The sequence below is a fragment of the Zosterops lateralis genome (assembly GCF_965231275.1).
Source record: "Zosterops lateralis genome assembly, chromosome: 17".
Taxonomy (NCBI): domain Eukaryota; kingdom Metazoa; phylum Chordata; class Aves; order Passeriformes; family Zosteropidae; genus Zosterops; species Zosterops lateralis.
The window spans coordinates 6,945,764-6,964,249 of NC_139777.1; the positions used below are offsets into that span (position 1 = coordinate 6,945,764).

Genomic DNA, 18,486 nt, shown 5'->3' on the forward strand with positions numbered 1-18,486 from the left:
TGTGTGTGCTCAGGAGAGGCCTAAGCAAAATTTCACCCAGCCTACACAGCTACAAGGTGGTGTGCATGTGGCCTGTGGTTAGAGTGCAGTGCAGCATCTTGTGGTTCCTTTTGCATTAAAAATTAAAGCAGGTCACATTTCAAAACAGGATCAATTTGTTTGCAACAGCAGAAAAATGCAAAGTTAATGGAAAGTGAACATAAACCCCAAATTATGCTCTGTGCTTCCTGCAATAGTCCACAATTTTTAAAGGCACACTCGTTCAGCACTATCTAGAAAATTTATGGGATGAGTGCATTTTTCCAAGTTTTGGATATGCTCTTAAAAATTTTGAAAGCAAATTTATCATGTATTTTCACTGTGGCACTTGTTCAGCACAGTCCTATTTTTGTATGTGCCAGGCTTGGCACCTACCTCCATTATTGTTCAAGTCATCCTGTGACATAAGCATCTCTTTTTCTTTTGTAGTTCTTTCCAACCTATCCTCCAGCAATGCCTGGAATGCCACCCATGCTTCCACATTCAGGTCCCTTTGGGTCACTTCAGGGAGCATTTCAACCGAAGGTACAAACTTCTTCTTCTGAAGGCTTTGTTCTTTTGCTGGGAGAGAAACTGTGTTCAGAGTCTTGTCTCTGGTGATTTTGCAGCACATGATTTGAATAGCAGAAGTGCAGGGTTGGAAAGGATCACCCCGCAGAACTGTGAGCACCCTCTGCACAAAGCAGCCAACACTTTAAGCAGAAATTTTCTCTTGGCACTGCAGATCCTTCCTTGGAAAGGATGTAGTGGTTCACTTGGGAGGTCTGCTGAAATTGGAGGAGAAGCATACAGTGAAGTGCATTATTTTGATTGAAATATTTACAGCTCATAATAGACCGATGAGTCCCAAATCATTTTGTAAATCTAATGGTCTGAGATTGCAAAAGATAAACTGTGTTTATTCCCAGAAAAAACAATAAGAATTTGACTGCACAAGTGTGGGAACAATAGGGAGAGACTGCTGGAAATGGGTAGAGCAATTTGAAGGAGCTGAATTTTTATTCCCAGCTCCAACACTGTCTGACCTTGGGCAAGTCGCTTAAACCTTCTGTTCCTCAGCTTCCTCATCTATAAAGTTATCTTGCAGTGGGTTTTATAAGGGTTGATTAATGCCTGCAAGCTTCTTTGAGATGTGTTTGAAAGGTGCCCTGCAGCTGTAACATGTCGTTACAACTAGCACTGATTGGCATTTGGAAATGTTGCCGTCATAACCCCCATTTTTTGGCAAATTCTGTGGTGTGCACTGCTTTTTTTTCCCCCTCCCAGATATGTTCTTTTTATTAACTATTTTTAAATGTACCAAAACTGTTAAGTCTCTCCAAACAAGAAATATCGGATTGTATCTATATAGCATTTGTTTGAAAATGGAGCATGTACTCCCATTTGTAAGGTGACATGTTCAGCTTCCTTACATGCTATGCTTTAAGAGATTTCTGATCTTGAACTGCATTTCCATAGAACTCTGCTACTGGGTAAGAAGGCTTGAAGGACCAGCACTATAGCCGTGTCATTTCTGTTTGCATTTGGAAGGTGATTTCCATACCCACCTCAGGCAGGTCTGTGGGATGTGCTTCCCTCAGCAATCTCACTGACATCAGTGCAAGTCAGTCGTTAGCAACTGCTGCAAATAACACCTTTCACCTTAACTTCATGTTTTTAATGGAAGCCAGAAGATTTCCTCAGTGCCCATCAAATCCATGATGTCATTTTGTTTTAGGGATACATTACAAATAGTAAAGTCTCTAAAATGGCTTTGCTCAGAGGCAGTTTTGTATGTGGTGGCTGCAGGCTGAAGAGCGGGGGCAGTTCATGGAAGCAGAGGGAACAAGAGGGACAGAACATGTCCATCCCTTGATGGAGTTTGTCTGCCAGTGTTAGTTGTTGTTACTCTTGCAAGGGATGACAGGGAGTCCCTACAGAGTCTGAGTAGTCAGGGTGTGAACTTGATTTTCTAAGAAAAGGAGCTGCAGGAATAAGGTGGAATTGGACAGATTTTGCTCATGTGCAGCCAGGGCTGTTTTGCCATAAGGCTCCTTCCTGTTCATGAGGAGCTGCTGTGACACCAATGGCACCTTCTTCTGCTTTCCATCTTCACTACAGAGCTTCACAGATCTCACTGTAAAGTACCATTAGGCCAAGGAGCAGTTACATAGTGAGAATGAAGTGAGCACAGACCCTTTATGTTTTTAAGCAGTTCCTAGTGATGTTATAAGTACCTTTTATTTCATTTTAGATACATCAACATTTGCTAGCTTGAGTTTAAGCTGCGCAAGGTCACACTCTGGTGCCGTGGTTAATCACTGACATCATTTGATCTCTGAACAGTGCAGTATTTACATACAATGTAGCATCTGAAAAAGAGAGGGATAGGTTGAAAAATGTATCTGCTGCTTTGGCACATTACTTTCCAGTTTCCCAGAGGAGGCAGAGCTGAACTTAGGCGAAGCCACTCCAGTGATCGTTACTCCATCGTTCTGCCGTGGTTTCTCCCTCCCAGGCTGTTTGACTAAAGCCTGCATAACCACTGCAGACCTGATGATTTGGTTTTGGCACTCTGACTCCTGCACTTCTTGCTTTCCAAAGCAGAGATCTTGGTTTTGTTTTTCCCCTTCCCATGTCATTTGCCTACAGCTGTGCGTGTGAGTCCACTGCACATAAATCCAGGCTGACGGTAAATTTCTCAGTGAGTTTCCCGAAGGCCATTTCTCACAAGCTCAGAACTTGAAAAGGTCAGAAGTATTCAGTTTACTTTGCTGGAGGAAGCATTCACATCTTTCTCCAGGGGACAAAGGGACAGGATGACACCATGCTATTAACATGTTGTGATCTTAAAGCTCTTGCCTGTATGAAAGCTGTAACTTATTTGCCACCCTATATCTACCTCAGCTGTCAGAGAGGCCCCGAGAGCTCTGATCCGCCTGGGGAGTGCATTGACTTACCTACACACACACACACACATGAGAATTCACTTTTTAATGAGTCTGGAAGTTATGTAGCCTTAGACAAACTAAAACCTACCTTCCCTCCCACACCCAGGATTATACTCATGCCTTGTACTGTTTGAAATCTGCTATAATTTGACCTAAAAGATGAGTGAAATAATCTCTTGAGGAATGAGGTTTAACCCCTCTGCACTCAGCTGTGCAGAGGCACCAGGTGCAGTTGCTCTGGGAGTGGGAGATGGATGAATGCCGGAGTGAGGAGATGAACGAGTTCTTGGGGATCATCTAGGACAGGACAACAGGTGGGACCTGGAGGAGGAGGAACAGGGATTCATTCGTTCAATGAGGTGTTTAATTCTTGCTGGAAAATGATGGGGTAAACAATGCAAAGCTATAAAAGGCCCACAAGCACCTTCTAAGGTTTCTCATTTTTGCCTTGTTGAAGCAAATAGATGGGCTGTTGCTGGTTCAGGCGTTGTGTTACCTGGCCCCAGTCAGAAAGGGGCCGTGGTCCAGTGTGTGGAGTATGGAACTGGGATGCTCGAGTTATTCTGTTCCTGACTGCTGTGCTGGTTGCTGCCTGGAGGGAGTCAGGCCACCTCTTTCATTCTCTCTCCTACCTCCTGCCTGTTTTGTCTAAAGAATAAGCTTGGGGGCCAGGGACTGTCTCTTCCCATGCACATGCACAGCACAACAGGGTGCAATCTCAGCGGGGCTTAGGGGTGCTACTGGAATACTGTTACTGCTGCTCAATAATAATAAATGACATGGTGGTTAAATGCTGTTGGCTGTCAGTAAGAGATAACATTTAGCACTAATGTAGCAATATGCGTGTTCAAAGCGCAGTGCAAACATGGACTAATTAAGGCTGTTAACATCAGATAGAGATGTTAAATGTACCACTGGTGTGATACAGTATTATTCACGCTCTCTTCTTGTCTTTCAGACTTCAAACCCTATTGATGTAGCAGGTAGACCAGGCACAGTCCACCATACGCTGCTGCAGAAGACTCCAGGGGTAGGCAACAACATATAAACTTCTTTTCAGCTTATCTGGGTTTACAGTAAGCACAGTGCTGATAAAAAAGGGAGAGCAGGATGGTGAGCAAGTTGGCCTTTTAGACTGGGAACATGCAGTGAGGAAAGAAGTTGTCTTTTTCTGGTGAAACAGTAATCTCCACCAGTCGTGAATTCAGAGGGATGTATTGACTTCTTTCAAAAGTCAGAGGAAAATGGGGCAGGAAACTCCTTCATTATCTTTCCTCTAAGTATTGCTTGGAGAGTAGTTTTATGTGCTCCATTTCAGAATAATTACAAGGTTCAGAAAAGCACTGGCACTGTTCAGTTCCTGGCATGAAGCTGCTTTGTTTATCATAAAATTCTGCTGAGTTTGGTTCAAGGAATGAAAGAGAAGTTTTAAGCCTTCTTTAAGCCTTTTAGGTTTCCCATGTCACAGGGGACTTCTCTGGAACATTGCTTTCTAAATGCTTTTGCTTGTTCAGAGGAAGGAAGTCCCCCACCTTTCTGTATATTGGCTAGTTTGAGAAAGACTGATTGTTTTATTTCTACTTTTTCCATAGGTGTCAGACCCTTATAGGCCTCCCGTAAGAGTAAGTAAGGTTTGTGGGGGATTTTATATACATATTTATACACAGACATTTGGAATATTGTGCATGTGCTTTTGAAATTTAACATGTCCAGTAGAAAATTTCATGCTCATCCTTTACTTAATGCAAAATGTCAGTTAGCTCTCTGCCACTTCTGATTAATAACATTTAGGTTGAATCCTGGCCTTATTTTGCATCCATTTATGTGCATTAATAGTTCACAGTATGAAATGAGGGTCAAGGAAATAAATGACTGTGAGCATGGGCAGACATTCACCAGTGAGCAGATTGGTGGTGGCTTGGGTCAGTGTGCTGATGTTCCACATAAACAGTGGAACAGCGAGTACCACAGCTCAGCTGAAAACAGGGACTTGTTCAGCTGTGGCACTGCTCATCCTGGGGATTGTTTGTCCCGACCCTTTCCCTCCCCAAAAGCCAGTAGCCGTAATAACCACACATGACTTAGCCTGCAGTGCAGCAGGGGTGAATGAACAGGGCTCTTTTCAGAAACAGAACTCTCAAGCATTCGTTGCTTTCTCTTAAGCATGGCATACTGTTCTTTGCTGCCATTCATTTCAGTTTGGGAAGGGGGGAGTGCCAGTAGGAAAGAACAAGGCAGGATCTCAGATGTCCATGAGATGGGGAAGATATCCCACATTCTTCCTGTTTCCTTCTTAATTTAAACATCATCTGCTGCAGTACAGAAGAAAATGTTGATCACCCATTGTGCCATTTTAGTAATCAGCCTTTCTCATTGCTTAGCTGCCTGGTTGACAGTAAGGGAAATGAAATGTTCTATCTGATGTAGATTGCTAACGTATAAATTAATCTAAATTCTTGTGCTTTCCACTGCAGAAACCCGGGAAGTGGTGTGCGGTTCATGTACAGATCGCCTGGCAGATCTACCATCACCAGCAAAAGATAAAGGTAATTCAGATGGTTTCTGGAACAAAGCCAAGTCTTTTAGCTTACAGATTGTATTTGAGTGAGTAATGGGCAGGAAGCAGTTACTGTGGTGATTCTCAAGCTTGCCTGTATTGATTAACTAATACTTACACTCCTTTAACATTTATTGTAGCAACTGTAAAGTTTATCTGAGGGCAGAGGAGCTGGGTGGAAGGGTGTACAGCCAGAAAGAGGGGAGGAGAGTCAGGGGCAGAGTAATTTCCCCAAGTCAATCTTTTTTTTACAAAGCATGCACGTTTTATGTCGCTTCCCTTCTGCATTTGGTACCTCCTGTGGAGGAGGTAATGAAATGGCCGATGCAGTGAAGAACATTACAGAGCAGAGAGCAGGAGAGTAGATTGATAACATCAGTGTTAGAGGTTGTGGGGCTTCCTGTGCTGCTGTGATGGTGGGCAGAGGGAGGGGGTTTAACACTCAAGAGGTAACAGGATGTAGGTACCCTGGGGTGCTGTTACAGGCTTGAGGCTCCCTGTAACAAGTAGAATAGCTGATAAAGGGACTCATGTAGATTTTATTTTTTCATAGCTCCAGCAGTAGTATTTTTGTCCCATTAATGAAGCTCTTCTCTGCTTAAGTAGATGCCTCTGAAAGGGGTGTATGTCCATATATTTTTTTAAGCAAATACATAATCTTTAAGCTTTTGACAGGCTTCTATGACTAAAGTGCAGTTCTGGCCATACTCACTTCTACAGGGCAAGGATAAAAACAGCCTCTGGAGGAGCTCCATAACTTGCTTCATCCTTTGGCCCTTGCCTGCACACTGAGCTGTCCTGGCTGCAGGAAGGGCATAGTATGGGCACGTCTCTCTCAAACCAGAGAGGCAGAACAGACGAACCCATGACCCAGGTCCCGAGGCTTCTGTCGGCAGCTTTGTGCCTGCAGAGTATTTCATGTCAGGCTGAGAGCACTGACTGCTCCTGGGGTGCACTCGGTGTGTGGTGTTCCTGCTCCAGGCTGTACTGAGGGGCTGAGGGCTGCCTGCAGACCTTACCCTGGCATGGGGCAGGCAGCTGAGAGGCTGTGGGGTGGGATGGCCCCGCAGAGCCTGCACAGCACGACCGCGCTGCGCTGCATGACCGGGGACACTGCTGTCATCTCACTAATGCTCCCTGGCAGGGCTAAGGAGGAATGAGCCTTCGCTGCCTCTCTTGTTCTCCCATGAAAAAGGAAGTGTATAATGAGATTGGTTTTATATCATTTGACAGCAAATGCAGCTGGATCCCCACAAGCTAGAGATAGGTGGTAAACTTGACCTGTTCAGCAGACCTCCCGCCCCTGGAGTGTTTCCAGGCTTCCATTACCCACAAGATCTTGCCAGGCCTCTGTTTCCTACTACAGGTAAGGGAAGATCATTCCTTGTTGATTTAAAAGAAAAAAAAATACAAGAAATAGTCAGTGTATGTCATGCATGTCTTTACAGCTATATATGCCTCAAAAATAAAAGCAAGGTTGGTTCAAGGGGTGCAGAGACAGTGCTGTGACCAGGTCTCTGCCACCACCACCTCCAGTGCAGGATCTTCTGCACATCACTGAGCTGCAGCAGTTGGCTCACAGTCCTGTCTGTGCAGCTGGTTCTTATGTGCTTGATTAATAGGCTATAGAGTGATTTTTTTAAAAGCGATTTTGACAAAACACTTGAAAATGTTTCCATTGCAGAGGATTGGAAGTGGCCCCAGTCTCTTTCTTGCTTTTATATTTGCCATGTTATTCTTCTCAGCTCCTCCACTCACCAAGTTTCTGTTTGTTTTCTGAAAACAAGGGTTTTTTTCTAAAAGGAAAACTTCAATAACAGCATTGAAAATATCACAGGTGTATTTGTTAAGTGTTTGTTTTTTAAATAGAAAAATCCCCTATGTGTTACAAAGTTTGGAAAAGTCTGGGGCTTAAAATGATATATTGAATTTACAAAAAGCCCCAAAGAATCAAATACAGTTTACACTGATCAATTGTTTTCCAATCTGTTGGAGAAGTAATTACAATTATGCAATTACCAAAGGGCAGTAACCTTCACTGTGCTGTTCTCCATGGCTCTGGCCATGGGAGACTGCAGCTCTCACATCCTGGTCCAGGAGGCCAGTGTGGATTCATGTGGACATCTGTCTACCAAATGCCAAATGTTGTTTTTATTCTCAAGCTTAACTTTCCCCTCAACTTCTTCACATTTTCTCTCTGTGTTTGAGATGCCAAAGTCTGTGTTCCGAATGAGCTGCATCAATTGACAAGATGTAACTTAGCTCTTTATGTGTGTCAGTAATTGGCAAATAATGTAATTGTCTTCCCTAATGTTACTTCAGTTTTATGTTGCACAATCAGCCTAACTCAGTGCAGGCATGGTCATATTCAGCCATGGTTCAACCCTGTTGAAATTAATGATATTAGAACTGTTTTGAACTCTGTCCTAAAACTCACAGAAAAGCAACAGATGACGATCAAGCTGAAATTTCTGTGAGAATTGAGTTTCAAATGCAGATGCCAAATAACCTTCAGGAGCTCTACCAGTGCTTCATTCTGTCTTTCTGCTCTATCTGTGGCTGGAAATTCTTGAGCATCAAATGCACATTTCTACCACACATAATCAGTGCTGGTACCAGCTTCACATTGTAGGGTGCTACCCTGTATTTTGGTCTCTATAAAGGTGTTTTGGTAGTACAGGGCCAAGACACTTACTGCATCTACTTGGATGCATAAGCACAGCTTATTTACAAATCTCTGGCTATGTTCCTGTGGCAGATGCTTCCTTCCTCAGTCTGTCCTGTGTTGTCATTACAAGAATCTTATTTCATGTCTGGTTTTCCTAGTGAAGACTGTTCTGGACAGAGTTACCCTAACAGGCAGAAAAGCACCAGTCCAGTTGGCATTGGGAGTTTTTTTCCCTTAAAAGATGCAAGCATGGCTTGCTTTTCATTCATAATAGCAAGGAGGAAAATAGTATGAAATAGAAACATTAAAGAAGGCAAACTAATAGAAAACTTTCAGTAGAGAGAAACAACCTTACAACAACTTGTCTACGAGTTTATTAATCACAAGAGCCATCACACGGTAAATCCAGGTAAAGAGTGCTGTCAGCATGAGCAAACACTGCAGCTGGAATATGTGCAGGAATAAATCTTTTACTCTGGAATATCGGAGGCATTCTTTTCACCTTACTGAGCACGTGTGCAGCTGATGTGAATCATTGGTTCTGCTGCATTGCCTGGTTACTGGGGGAGACATAAGTTATCTTAGGGCCACCTGTCTCCAGGACGGATGCTGGGCTGCCTGGCAGACGGTCTATTTAATAACTGCCTGACAGCCTGCAATGCTGCTCCTGGCTTTCTCCAGAGGATTTTTTATTATCAGCCCATGTAGTGGAGTTTGTAAGCCATCTCCTTTGAAGAAATCTCCCATCCATTATACACCTTCTGAAATCTTAAAGGATTAGAAAGATGACAGTCTCCATCCGTCTTGAAGCATTGGAGCAGTCAGAATGTTTATAGAGAGGTACTAGATAGGTCTCGTTGCCGTGGTCTCTCTTACATTTCTTCAACTCATTTTCTGGCTGCTTAGGTTTGAGGTGCCCAAGCTGGTGAGGGACACAGAGCTCTGTCTCCTCCTCAGATTTCACAGTTTTCTCATGATCTGGACACATGAGTGTGTTTCACAGCAGCCATCAGGGGTTGGGCCCTGTCTCCAAGGAGAGCCAGGTTAGGGGCTGACCAAGTACCCCAGTGACACCAGTGCTTTTCCACACTGAAGTTATGAGCCCATTCAGATTCACATATCCCTGCCTGCAAAGGAATAAAATCTCTCATTTTTGCTCTGAAAGGAGAGCAGAGTTTTCTGCATGAGCCTGGTCCACCTTGAAATACAGGGCAGACCTGCTTGTTTCACCTCCTTCCTTCCCATCTCCTCAGCCTTGTGTAATCCAGCATGCTCAGCAGTGGTGTTCTTTCCCATGAGAAAGCATGGCACCATGGCAATGAGCAATGTCTAGGAAAGGGAAAAAATACCAGGGGGGGAGCCTGTGGATGCAGAGACAGATGTGAGAGCGTAGCTGGAGCTCTCGTGGGAGAAGCATGATTGATGTTCCCTGCGTGCCTGTCATTAACTGGTGTTTCATATAGACTCTAATCAGTCACTTCTGGGCACCTTCTGTCTGGGCCCATAACCTGGGCTGACCCTTTTTAATGTAAACATGGAGTAATGACTAAAAATGTCAGACAAAGAGCTTGGCTTCCTCGTTACTCCAGGTGAGCAGCAGCTCTCAGTGCAAGGTCTTCTCCTGCCTCCTACTGCCCTGTTAGATTCCTTGGCAGAACTCTCAGGGAAATCCAGCCTGTTGCTCACTCAGCCAAGGTTTGGGGTCTTCCCCTGCCTTTGTTGTTTCAATGAGGCCTTTGCACCCAGCTCTTGAATGTGATGGCCAGGAGCTCTGTGTATACAAGGAGTCACTTGCCCCTGAACTAAAAAGGGACCTTGTTCTCACAGGTGCAACACATCCAGCCACCACCCCTTTTGGTCCCTCACCTCACCACAGCAGTTTCCTGCCTACGAACCACTTGGCAGGTAAGTGTAAGTAACCCTGCCTTCACCTCTGTACCTCTGCCCCTTCCTGGCTCTCAGTGTGGTCCTGCACTGTAGCACTAGGGGAGGGAAAGGCTTAAACTGCTTCAGGATCCAGAAGTGGCCAGCTTCTCATCCCTGCCAGCTCCTAGCACATCCCCTCACTGCCCCCCAAAGGAGAGGGCAGTGCAGAGCTGTCACATCTGTCACTGCTGGGACACTGCACTGGAGCCAAAATGTGACCTGTAGAGTCCTGTGCTCCGGAATGTGCCTGAAGAAATGGGGGAAATTTATGCAAAGATACCTCAGACAAGCCTCAGCTTAAAATGGGCTCCTCCTGTACCATTTTCCACCTATGAAAGGTGTTGACTAGGTTCTTTAAAAGAATTCAGGGAACAGTTCCTGGCAAATAGATGTTCTGCACATTTTGCCAGCCTTTCAGTTTCCTAATTGGCAGTAAGTAGAGCCTGATTTTGTCAAATTTCCTCATTTTAGAAGCTCACAAGCAGCTCATTGCCAATTAAAGTTCAAGCTCTGTTGATTAATGTTTTAGTAACATTCATCCAATCAGTAAATGTGGCATGCCACATGACCTAGTAGATGTTTTTTTTCTCTTGCAAATACACAGATTTACATCCATTCCTGAACATTCTGTCAAAATTAACTATCTCTACCGAGTCACTCAGCCACTTAAGATCAAAGAGGAAGGGCAAGAACATCTGTTTTAAAATAAGTAAATAAGCAAATAGCTGTTTGCTTAAAGATACAAACTATTTGTGCCATTTGTCTTGATATTTTAAATGTGATACCTGTGAGGAAGTGGAGAGCAGCATTACCTGCTGTAACATGGCAAGTTAAGAGCTTGAAAGGGACAGTCAAAAAGCCAGTGGGGCAGGAGGAGGAGTTGTTTAGAGATGACCAGTAGGAAAGAAAACAAGTACACTGGTAGGATTTAACCCATAGCTGTTTCTGGAGTGTGGAAACCTGAGATGGGTTATGTGCTCTCAGAGAGGAACGTTTTCTGGTGAAGGGTGCCTTTACTGGAAAAAAAGTGCAGGAACAAGATAGTCATCTCAGTGCTGGCCGAGGGGCCTGCTGAGATTCTTCTTTCAAGGCAATTGCAATGTTTCTGCTGTTAGTACTGATAAGGAAAGAGAGTTATAGCTCAGCAACCACCCTAATTTCAGCTATTAGACCTTAATTTCTAACTCACTTCTGATTCCAATAATAAAGTTTATTACAACACCTGTTTGCAGAGTGAGCACTGAATCCCTTCTCCATTTTAACATGATGGGAATTTTCTGTGCAAAGAACCTTGCAATGAGAAGGATCAGCTTAAAGTCTGGCCTAATCCTACTTGGATTCAAACTGTTAAGAAGGGGAGGGGTGCGTTTCATTCTCCAACATTCTTGGCTAAATGCCTGCTAAATCCCTGTTTGCCTTTCCAGATCCATTTAGCAGGTCAAGCACCTTCAGCGGCCTTGGGAACTTAGGCAGCAATGCCTTTGGAGGATTAGGCAGTCATGCTCTGAGTAAGTACTGGCTGGGTTACTGCAGACAAACATCCCTTCCAGAAAAGCCACATGCTAATATTTACAGCAGCTGGTGGTAGTTTTTAAAGAAGTTTAATTCCTAACCTCCATTCTCCTATCTGAAAACACTGCACCTAAGATTTCCAGGTCTCTGCGGTGGGAGCTTTTCTGCATGTCACAGAGGTCAGGAGCTGTGCTCTGTGCCTCCTCACTGCTGAGGGTTGGTACCTTGTGTGCTCAGAGAGACACTGGAGCTGCAAAACCTCCTTGAGCTCTGGGACCCTGTGAACACCTAAAGTAACACCCTTCACCAGCGAAGATGCACAGTGGGGCAGCTATTGATGCTTCTTCTAATTCGTATAGACATCCTCTGTAACTGTTGGCTGAAGTTTAAATTACCTGTATAAAATAATTCTACTTCAAAAACATGTTACCTGTAGACAAAACATGCTTGAGAGCCACACATAAGAGAGCACATAAGAGAGCATGCTTGTGCATCTCATGGTGCAACAGGAATCAGCTGAAGATGGATGGAGGAAAATAGAGTGACTGTTCTGAAAAGCCTACAGCCAAGCTCTGTGTTTATGCACACACACACATACATACGACCAAATAGTCTGGGTTCTTGAACAAAAAAAGTGCCTGAAGCCTCAGCTGCAGGCAGCTGATTGCTTGTAACTACCCACAAATTAAAGTTTCTGCCAGAGAGAGGAGCTGAGGAAAAATACTGTTTTTGTGCTGGAGCCCTTGCCTGGGGTGGGGGGAGAAGAGAAGCTGGGCATTTTCAGTAGCCTCTGAGTTATTGTATTAAGCTTCCTCCAACAACAGCCATAAAAGAGCTGGTGGATCTTACACCCAGTGTTGGAATTACCTGTGTCCACTCACTAACAGCTCCCCCTCACCATTAAAAAGCCTTAAAAAGGACAGTTCTGGTTGTGACTAATATTGTGAAAAATGTCTGTAGAATGATTTGCTTTGAATTATTTTTTAACTCTTCCCCCCCCCCGCCATTATTCTAGCTCACAACAACATTTTTACTCACAAAGATGGCCCAAACCTTCAGAATTTCAATAACCCCCATGAGCCATGGAATAGACTCCACCGGACCCCGCCGTCCTTCCCAACGCCCCCCCAGTGGCCCAAGCCCACGGATTCGGAGCGAAGCTCCTCGGTGACAAACCACGACAGGGACAGAGAGAGGGAGCGGGAGCCCGAGAAGAGAGATCTTTCTCTGAGCAAAGATGACAGAGACAAAGAGAGGTAAGCACTGGGGGCTTCTGGCCCCTTCCTCCTTGGGACTGTTTTTCCTCTGGTTTTTTTCTGTTTGCCCTGAAATGTTGCTGATCCTTAAAGCAGCTGATAGGCCTTTTCCTCAGATAAGCACAAGTAGTAGCAACTCCAAAAAATTCCTCTTTGCCTTTTAGGATTTGTCTTCTGTGGAAATACAGTAACCCAGTCCCTGCTAGCCAGTTAACAAAATGCACCAGGCTGAGGAATTGAGTGTTTTCAGTGTACTGAAAACTTGGTTGTTTTCAATGCAACTGTTTTAGGATTGCTATGTATTCTGAAATTGTGATGGGTCCTTTGGAGACAGTCATAGTTCTCATTAATGTACAGATATGCTGATGAATTCAAATGTTAGCTGGACATTAACGAGATAAAAATGCAAATGCCTGTATCTGGAGCAGCATGCATGAATCCATTAGCAGAACTGATTTTAAAAAATTGCATTGTGGGCAAACCCTTATTAACAATGACAGGCCTGTATCACCTGGGCTATAGTTACTTCATTAGCTCCCAGTTATATGATTTTGAAGCTGTGAAACCCTTTATATTTCAGAGCCCAGTTGTCTCCAACAGGCTACTTCTTTGTAGGCAATAACAGCCTGCAAGTCTTAGATGTGTGTGCTTGACTAGTGATAGGGGTTCATAGTTTGCCTGTAGTGCTTTTAATGAGATCTTCAGGCAGTACCTGTGAACAAGATTATATGGAAGCAATAGGCTGAAAGTCTTCTTGCTTTACATGTTAAATTGTCTGACGTGCTTGCACAGATTTCATTCTGGTAGGGAAGGTATCCCTTCTTAGCTCTTGTGGAATTCATTTGCAGACCAAGGTTACTTTACTCTCAAGAGTGTTCACACAGGGGTTAACAGCTCTATTACACTTCAATTAATTTAGCTTAAGCTGTCCCCAGCATCCCTGTTCGGCCATGATATTAAAAAAGCACATTTTTGACCAGCAATCAGGACTACCACAGAGGAAGAAAGCTGGGTTAGCAAATGTAATCATAAGAGATACACAGCTCCCCAAAACACCTTCAGATTTCAGCACTCAGGTCTTATAGCTCTCAAAACCAAACACAACATAAAACTTAGGCGTCAGTGAGCCTCTCAGCTGCATAATTCAGTTCTCTCAATCACACGATAATATTTTGCATTTAAAGTGTCTCTCATTCAGAGCAAAGTGCTTTTAGAAGGTGAGCATTATTTATTCCCCTGTTAAAAAGGTGGGATTAACTGTGACTAATTGGCTTGCTCAGAGGCAGAGATGCAATTGGAAATGTAAACCTTTGTGCCTCTCCTTCTAAACCATGGATGTTGTCATTAGACCCCTTGTTTATCACAGCAGGTCCTCTTGAAACACAGCTCAGTTGCTCAGTTTTGTGGCCGATTCAAGGATGTTTCTCCTGAAGCATCTGGCTTACCTGCAAGAACTGCCAACAACAAAAAGTGTTGCAGTTCCATAGAAAAATCAGCTTCACCTTATGGCTGCATCCAGTCGATGAGGCTGACTTGGGAAGGACCTGCATACATTTCTGTAGGCTTCTGTTTTGTGTGCCTGGATCCGTGTTTTAGGAAAGGAACCCAAGTTTTGCAGCTGAGAAGGTCATTTTCTGGCAGCAAGATATACACATGAACACACAATAAGCTTTTTTAAAAGAAAAATAAGCTGTCTAGAATTCTTTCCCTACATTTCTCGGTGAAATGATCTTAGAGTGAATTAGTATTCTTCCAGCCACATATCCAGTTTAGTCCTGCATTTGTGAACATTTAACTTTTTTTTTGTCTTTGAAGTATGTAAAGGTAGTTAGCACATATTGCTTAGCATAACATCACAGCTGTAGCTGATGTTTGTAGAGCTTTACAAATCCTTTCCTGAGCAATCTCAAAGTGTACAACTGGGCACAGCACTGTGCATGCCCAACATCACAGGTGTGTTTGTTGACACCTAACCAAGGATGTACCTGCTGTCTTTTTACAGAGACCTCATGGATAAAAACAGACATTCAAACAGATCCTCGCCGGCATCAGCCCCAGTGACGCACCAGATAAGCAATCTCATCCGCAGCAACAGCCAGAGCTCCGGCGATCCCATCAGGCAGGTCAGCCTCGGGGACAGGGAGAGGTCCAAGGAGCCCGAGCGAGAGCACCCTGACCGCCTGAGAGAGCCACCCATAGCTGAACACAAGATCAAAGAGAGCCGTTCCCCAGTGAAGGAAACTCCAAGCCATGATAAGAGACCCTCTGAGGACAACACAAAGCCAGTAATCCAGTCTGTATCCCCATACAGCAAACCTGCACTAAGTGAAAGCCTGAAGCTTACCAATCTAATGAGCAAGGACATGGAGAGAAAGACAGAGCTTCCCAGCGACCTCCAGAAGATTAAGAATGACATCAAAGTCAAGGAGGAGAGGAAGGAAGACAGTGATGTGCTAGTGGTTGGGTCTGAGCCTTCCCAGCACTCCCGGTCAGTGGAGCATCCCCCACCGCCCACTCTCCATGGATTATCATTGCCTCACTCGATGGCTGCCTCCATGCCCATCTCCATGGGCAGCGTGCACCAGATGAACAACATGAATGTCCTGGACCGCAGCAGGATGATGACCCCACTCATAGGCATGAACCCTTTGTCAGGAAGAGAGAGGCTGCCGCATCCCGGATTCTCCTGGGACCCGATGAGGGACCCATTGCGAGATGCCTACCGCAGCTTAGACCTGCACCGTCGAATGGACTTCCAGCTCCGGACAGATCCTATCCATAGGTTTCCTACCACCTCTGGCTTTTATGACCATGACCGTTCCTACAGAGACAGGGAACCACACGACTACAACCATGAGAACCTTCTGGAAGCCCGCCGAGAGCAGGAGCGGTTGCGGCAAGTAGAGGAGCGCGAGCGCTTGCACTTACGGGAAGAACTTGAGCGTGCCAGAATGCACCACTTGCACTCGTCCCCCATCGAAAGCCACCTGGCACACGTGCCATCCTTCATGCCTCATTTGAGCGGGATGCATTACCCCAGACTGAGTCCATCCACTGCCATGCACAACGGGATTTTGAACAGGAACCCGCCGACCGCAGCGCTGAGCGCGCCGCCGCCTCTCGTACCAGCCAGCAGCACCAGACCTGCCTCCCCTCGCAGGACTACTCCACTCACAAACTCAGAGTCCAGGGACTATTCCCCCTCTAGGAACCCCAAAGAAGTAGAGGCACGATAGTCCCCAACATTGAATTTTAAACTCACCTTGTACATAAAACAAGCAAGCAAGCAAACCAAGAAACGACAACAACAAAAAAAAAAACACAAACAGGAAAAAAAAACCAACAAAAAAAAAAACCCAACAAAAAAAGAAAACAACAAACCTTTTACAAAATGCACTGCTGTAAACGTTTTTTTTTAATGTAAAATTTGTAGAAGTTAAGCACATTTCCATAAATAACGGGGTTGGGGACTTTCCAACAAGAAGGTTGCTGAGAATGGGAATTTAATATATAGGTATTGATTTTTGGTTTTGTTTTTTGTTTCTGTGCTAAAAAAATGAGTTAAGAATATCAAGTTTGTACATTTTTTCCCAAATGTGAGAAACATTTTTAATGGATTTGTATTTTTTTTAATTTTGTGCTCTTTATTCACTTAAAAAAAGAAGAAATTTTGCTTTTGTTTTTAGTTAAATTTGCATTTTGAAGGCCTCAGATCCTTAAGAAAAAAATACCCAGGGTTTCTTAAAAGTATTATTTATGGAAATACTGTAGTTTTACAGTCCACTGTGAGGTTCCCTTCTGAGGCCAATTGATCACTTACCTTGGTACTTTGGAACCGAAGTTACAGATATATATTAAAATATTAATAATAATAATAATGTACAAAACTGTTTGTTTTTTGCCTTATTATATTATGCAGAAATTTAAGAGGAATTTTTTTTGACTTCTTGTTTTAAACAAAAAAAAAAAAAAGAAAACAAACTGTAAATATTCTGTTAATATAAATGTACACCAATATTAAATTCTTAACATAGGTAGACTTTATAAAAATGGTTTCTAGAACCACTCTGGTTATTTGTTAACATGGTTACAACTCATACTCTTGTCACAGTCAGAAATTCACTCTCAGAAAGCTCAGTACGGCATATATACTTCAACTATGCAAGAACTCGGAGGCAGGTCTTAGTGGATGTTGGGGGGAGGAAGGTTTTAAAAAAAAAAAAAAAATCTAAAAAAAAACCAACCCAAAAACAACCAACTCGCAGCTCTGGAGACAGAATGGCAATGGCATGTGAACAGGAAGAAGGATGCTTGTGTTTAACAAAAAAAAAAAAAAAAAAAAAAAAAAAAAAGAGAGACTGAATTTTTTTGTACAAACACAAGGGACAGTTCGTCAAGGAAAGAGAAAGACACACGCTCCTGGAAGGGAATTTTGGTTTCCTACTTCTCAAGCTGGCAAAAGCAGATGGAACTGGCACAGTACCATGCGGCAGACCCTTTCCTTATTTTTTTTTCTTTTTTTTTTCTCTTTTTTTGTGTTGTGGGCAGGATCGCTGGCAAGCAAGGACAATTCTCCGTGGACCCCTTGTGCTAATTGTGCAGTGTTCTTATTGGAATCTGTATACAAGACAAAGTAGAATTTTAGGAGTGCAAAAAAAAAAAAAAGTCTAATGGTTGATTAAAAAAAAAAAGAAATTCTGATATATTATCTATAGTACATGAAGACCATAAGCAAATGTTTGTTTCAGTGTGGTTCTGCCTTGAACTGCTTTTTGGCATGATTTATTTTTTATTTCCAATTTTACTTTTCATCCATATGTAAATTTTGCCATGTTTTACTTGCTGTACCATCCCCCCTTCCCTTATTTTATTTTTCAGTGTCCATGTTTTATATATCCTGGGCTTTTTCTCTCTAGTTAATTCAGCCATCCGCTACTATTTTCTTGGCTCTGTAACTCTTGTTTCCCCCCCCTCCCCGTCCTCCCCCCTGCACCCCCTGTAATTTTAAACATTCAGTTTCCTTGTAGATCAATGAAGATAAATACAACATTGATTTTGGATGAAAAAGGCAGTGGAGTGTTTGTGTGTCGTAGCCAGCGCTGTTGACTCGAGGCTAATGGTTTATTGACGGCTGGGAGGAGGCAGCTGGCGGAAGGGGCTGGTGCTGGGACAGGGATTTGCTTCTCTGCCTGTGAATCCTTCCCAGCAGAAGGAACACGCTTTGGAGGTCGGGATTTGGGGGTCTGGGGAGGAGAGAGGAGCAGTGCCCCCAGCCCTGCAGCATCCCCACTGCCTGGGGGGCTCCTCGGGCTCTGCGCCCCAGGGGCTGATCCAGCATCTCCTGCCTGGGGAAAGAAGGACAGCAAAGGAAGCACGGCCGGTGTGCAGCAGCAGCTCAGACCCTGCTGCCAGCATCACCCCGGGAATGTTATCTCCTCCAGCGCTGCTCTCCACTTCCCGTTTGCTTCCCAGCCTTTTCTGTGGGCTGAGCCATCTGCAGGGGGATGGAGCCGTGCCCTGGACCCCTCGCGCTCCGCGGCTGGCGAGCGGTGGGTGACGGTGCTCTAACAGCATGTTGGAGCTTCTGCGTTTAAGCTT

At 44.1% G+C, this 18,486-nt stretch overlaps 1 protein-coding gene across 17 annotated transcripts in view; it reads left to right on the forward strand.

The window, feature by feature from the left end:
- FBRSL1 (fibrosin like 1) overlaps positions 1–17,583 on the forward strand; it is a 505,935-nt gene extending 488,352 nt beyond the window's left edge. For 11 of the 17 annotated variants that reach the window (XM_083874230.1, XM_083874217.1, XM_083874227.1 and 8 more), the window contains 9 exons: positions 469–564; positions 3,928–3,999; positions 4,562–4,600; positions 5,444–5,515; positions 6,760–6,892; positions 10,022–10,099; positions 11,545–11,628; positions 12,648–12,888; positions 14,891–17,583. In XM_083874230.1, coding sequence (XP_083730356.1) covers positions 469–564; positions 3,928–3,999; positions 4,562–4,600; positions 5,444–5,515; positions 6,760–6,892; positions 10,022–10,099; positions 11,545–11,628; positions 12,648–12,888; positions 14,891–16,124 — 2,049 coding nt within the window. In that variant the 3' untranslated portion in view covers positions 16,125–17,583. The remainder of the gene's footprint in view (positions 1–468; positions 565–3,927; positions 4,000–4,561; positions 4,601–5,443; positions 5,516–6,759; positions 6,893–10,021; positions 10,100–11,544; positions 11,629–12,647; positions 12,889–14,890) is intronic. The other 6 variants (XM_083874222.1, XM_083874218.1, XM_083874220.1 and 3 more) reach the window with 4 other exon arrangements.
- The last annotated feature ends 903 nt before the right edge of the window (positions 17,584–18,486 follow it).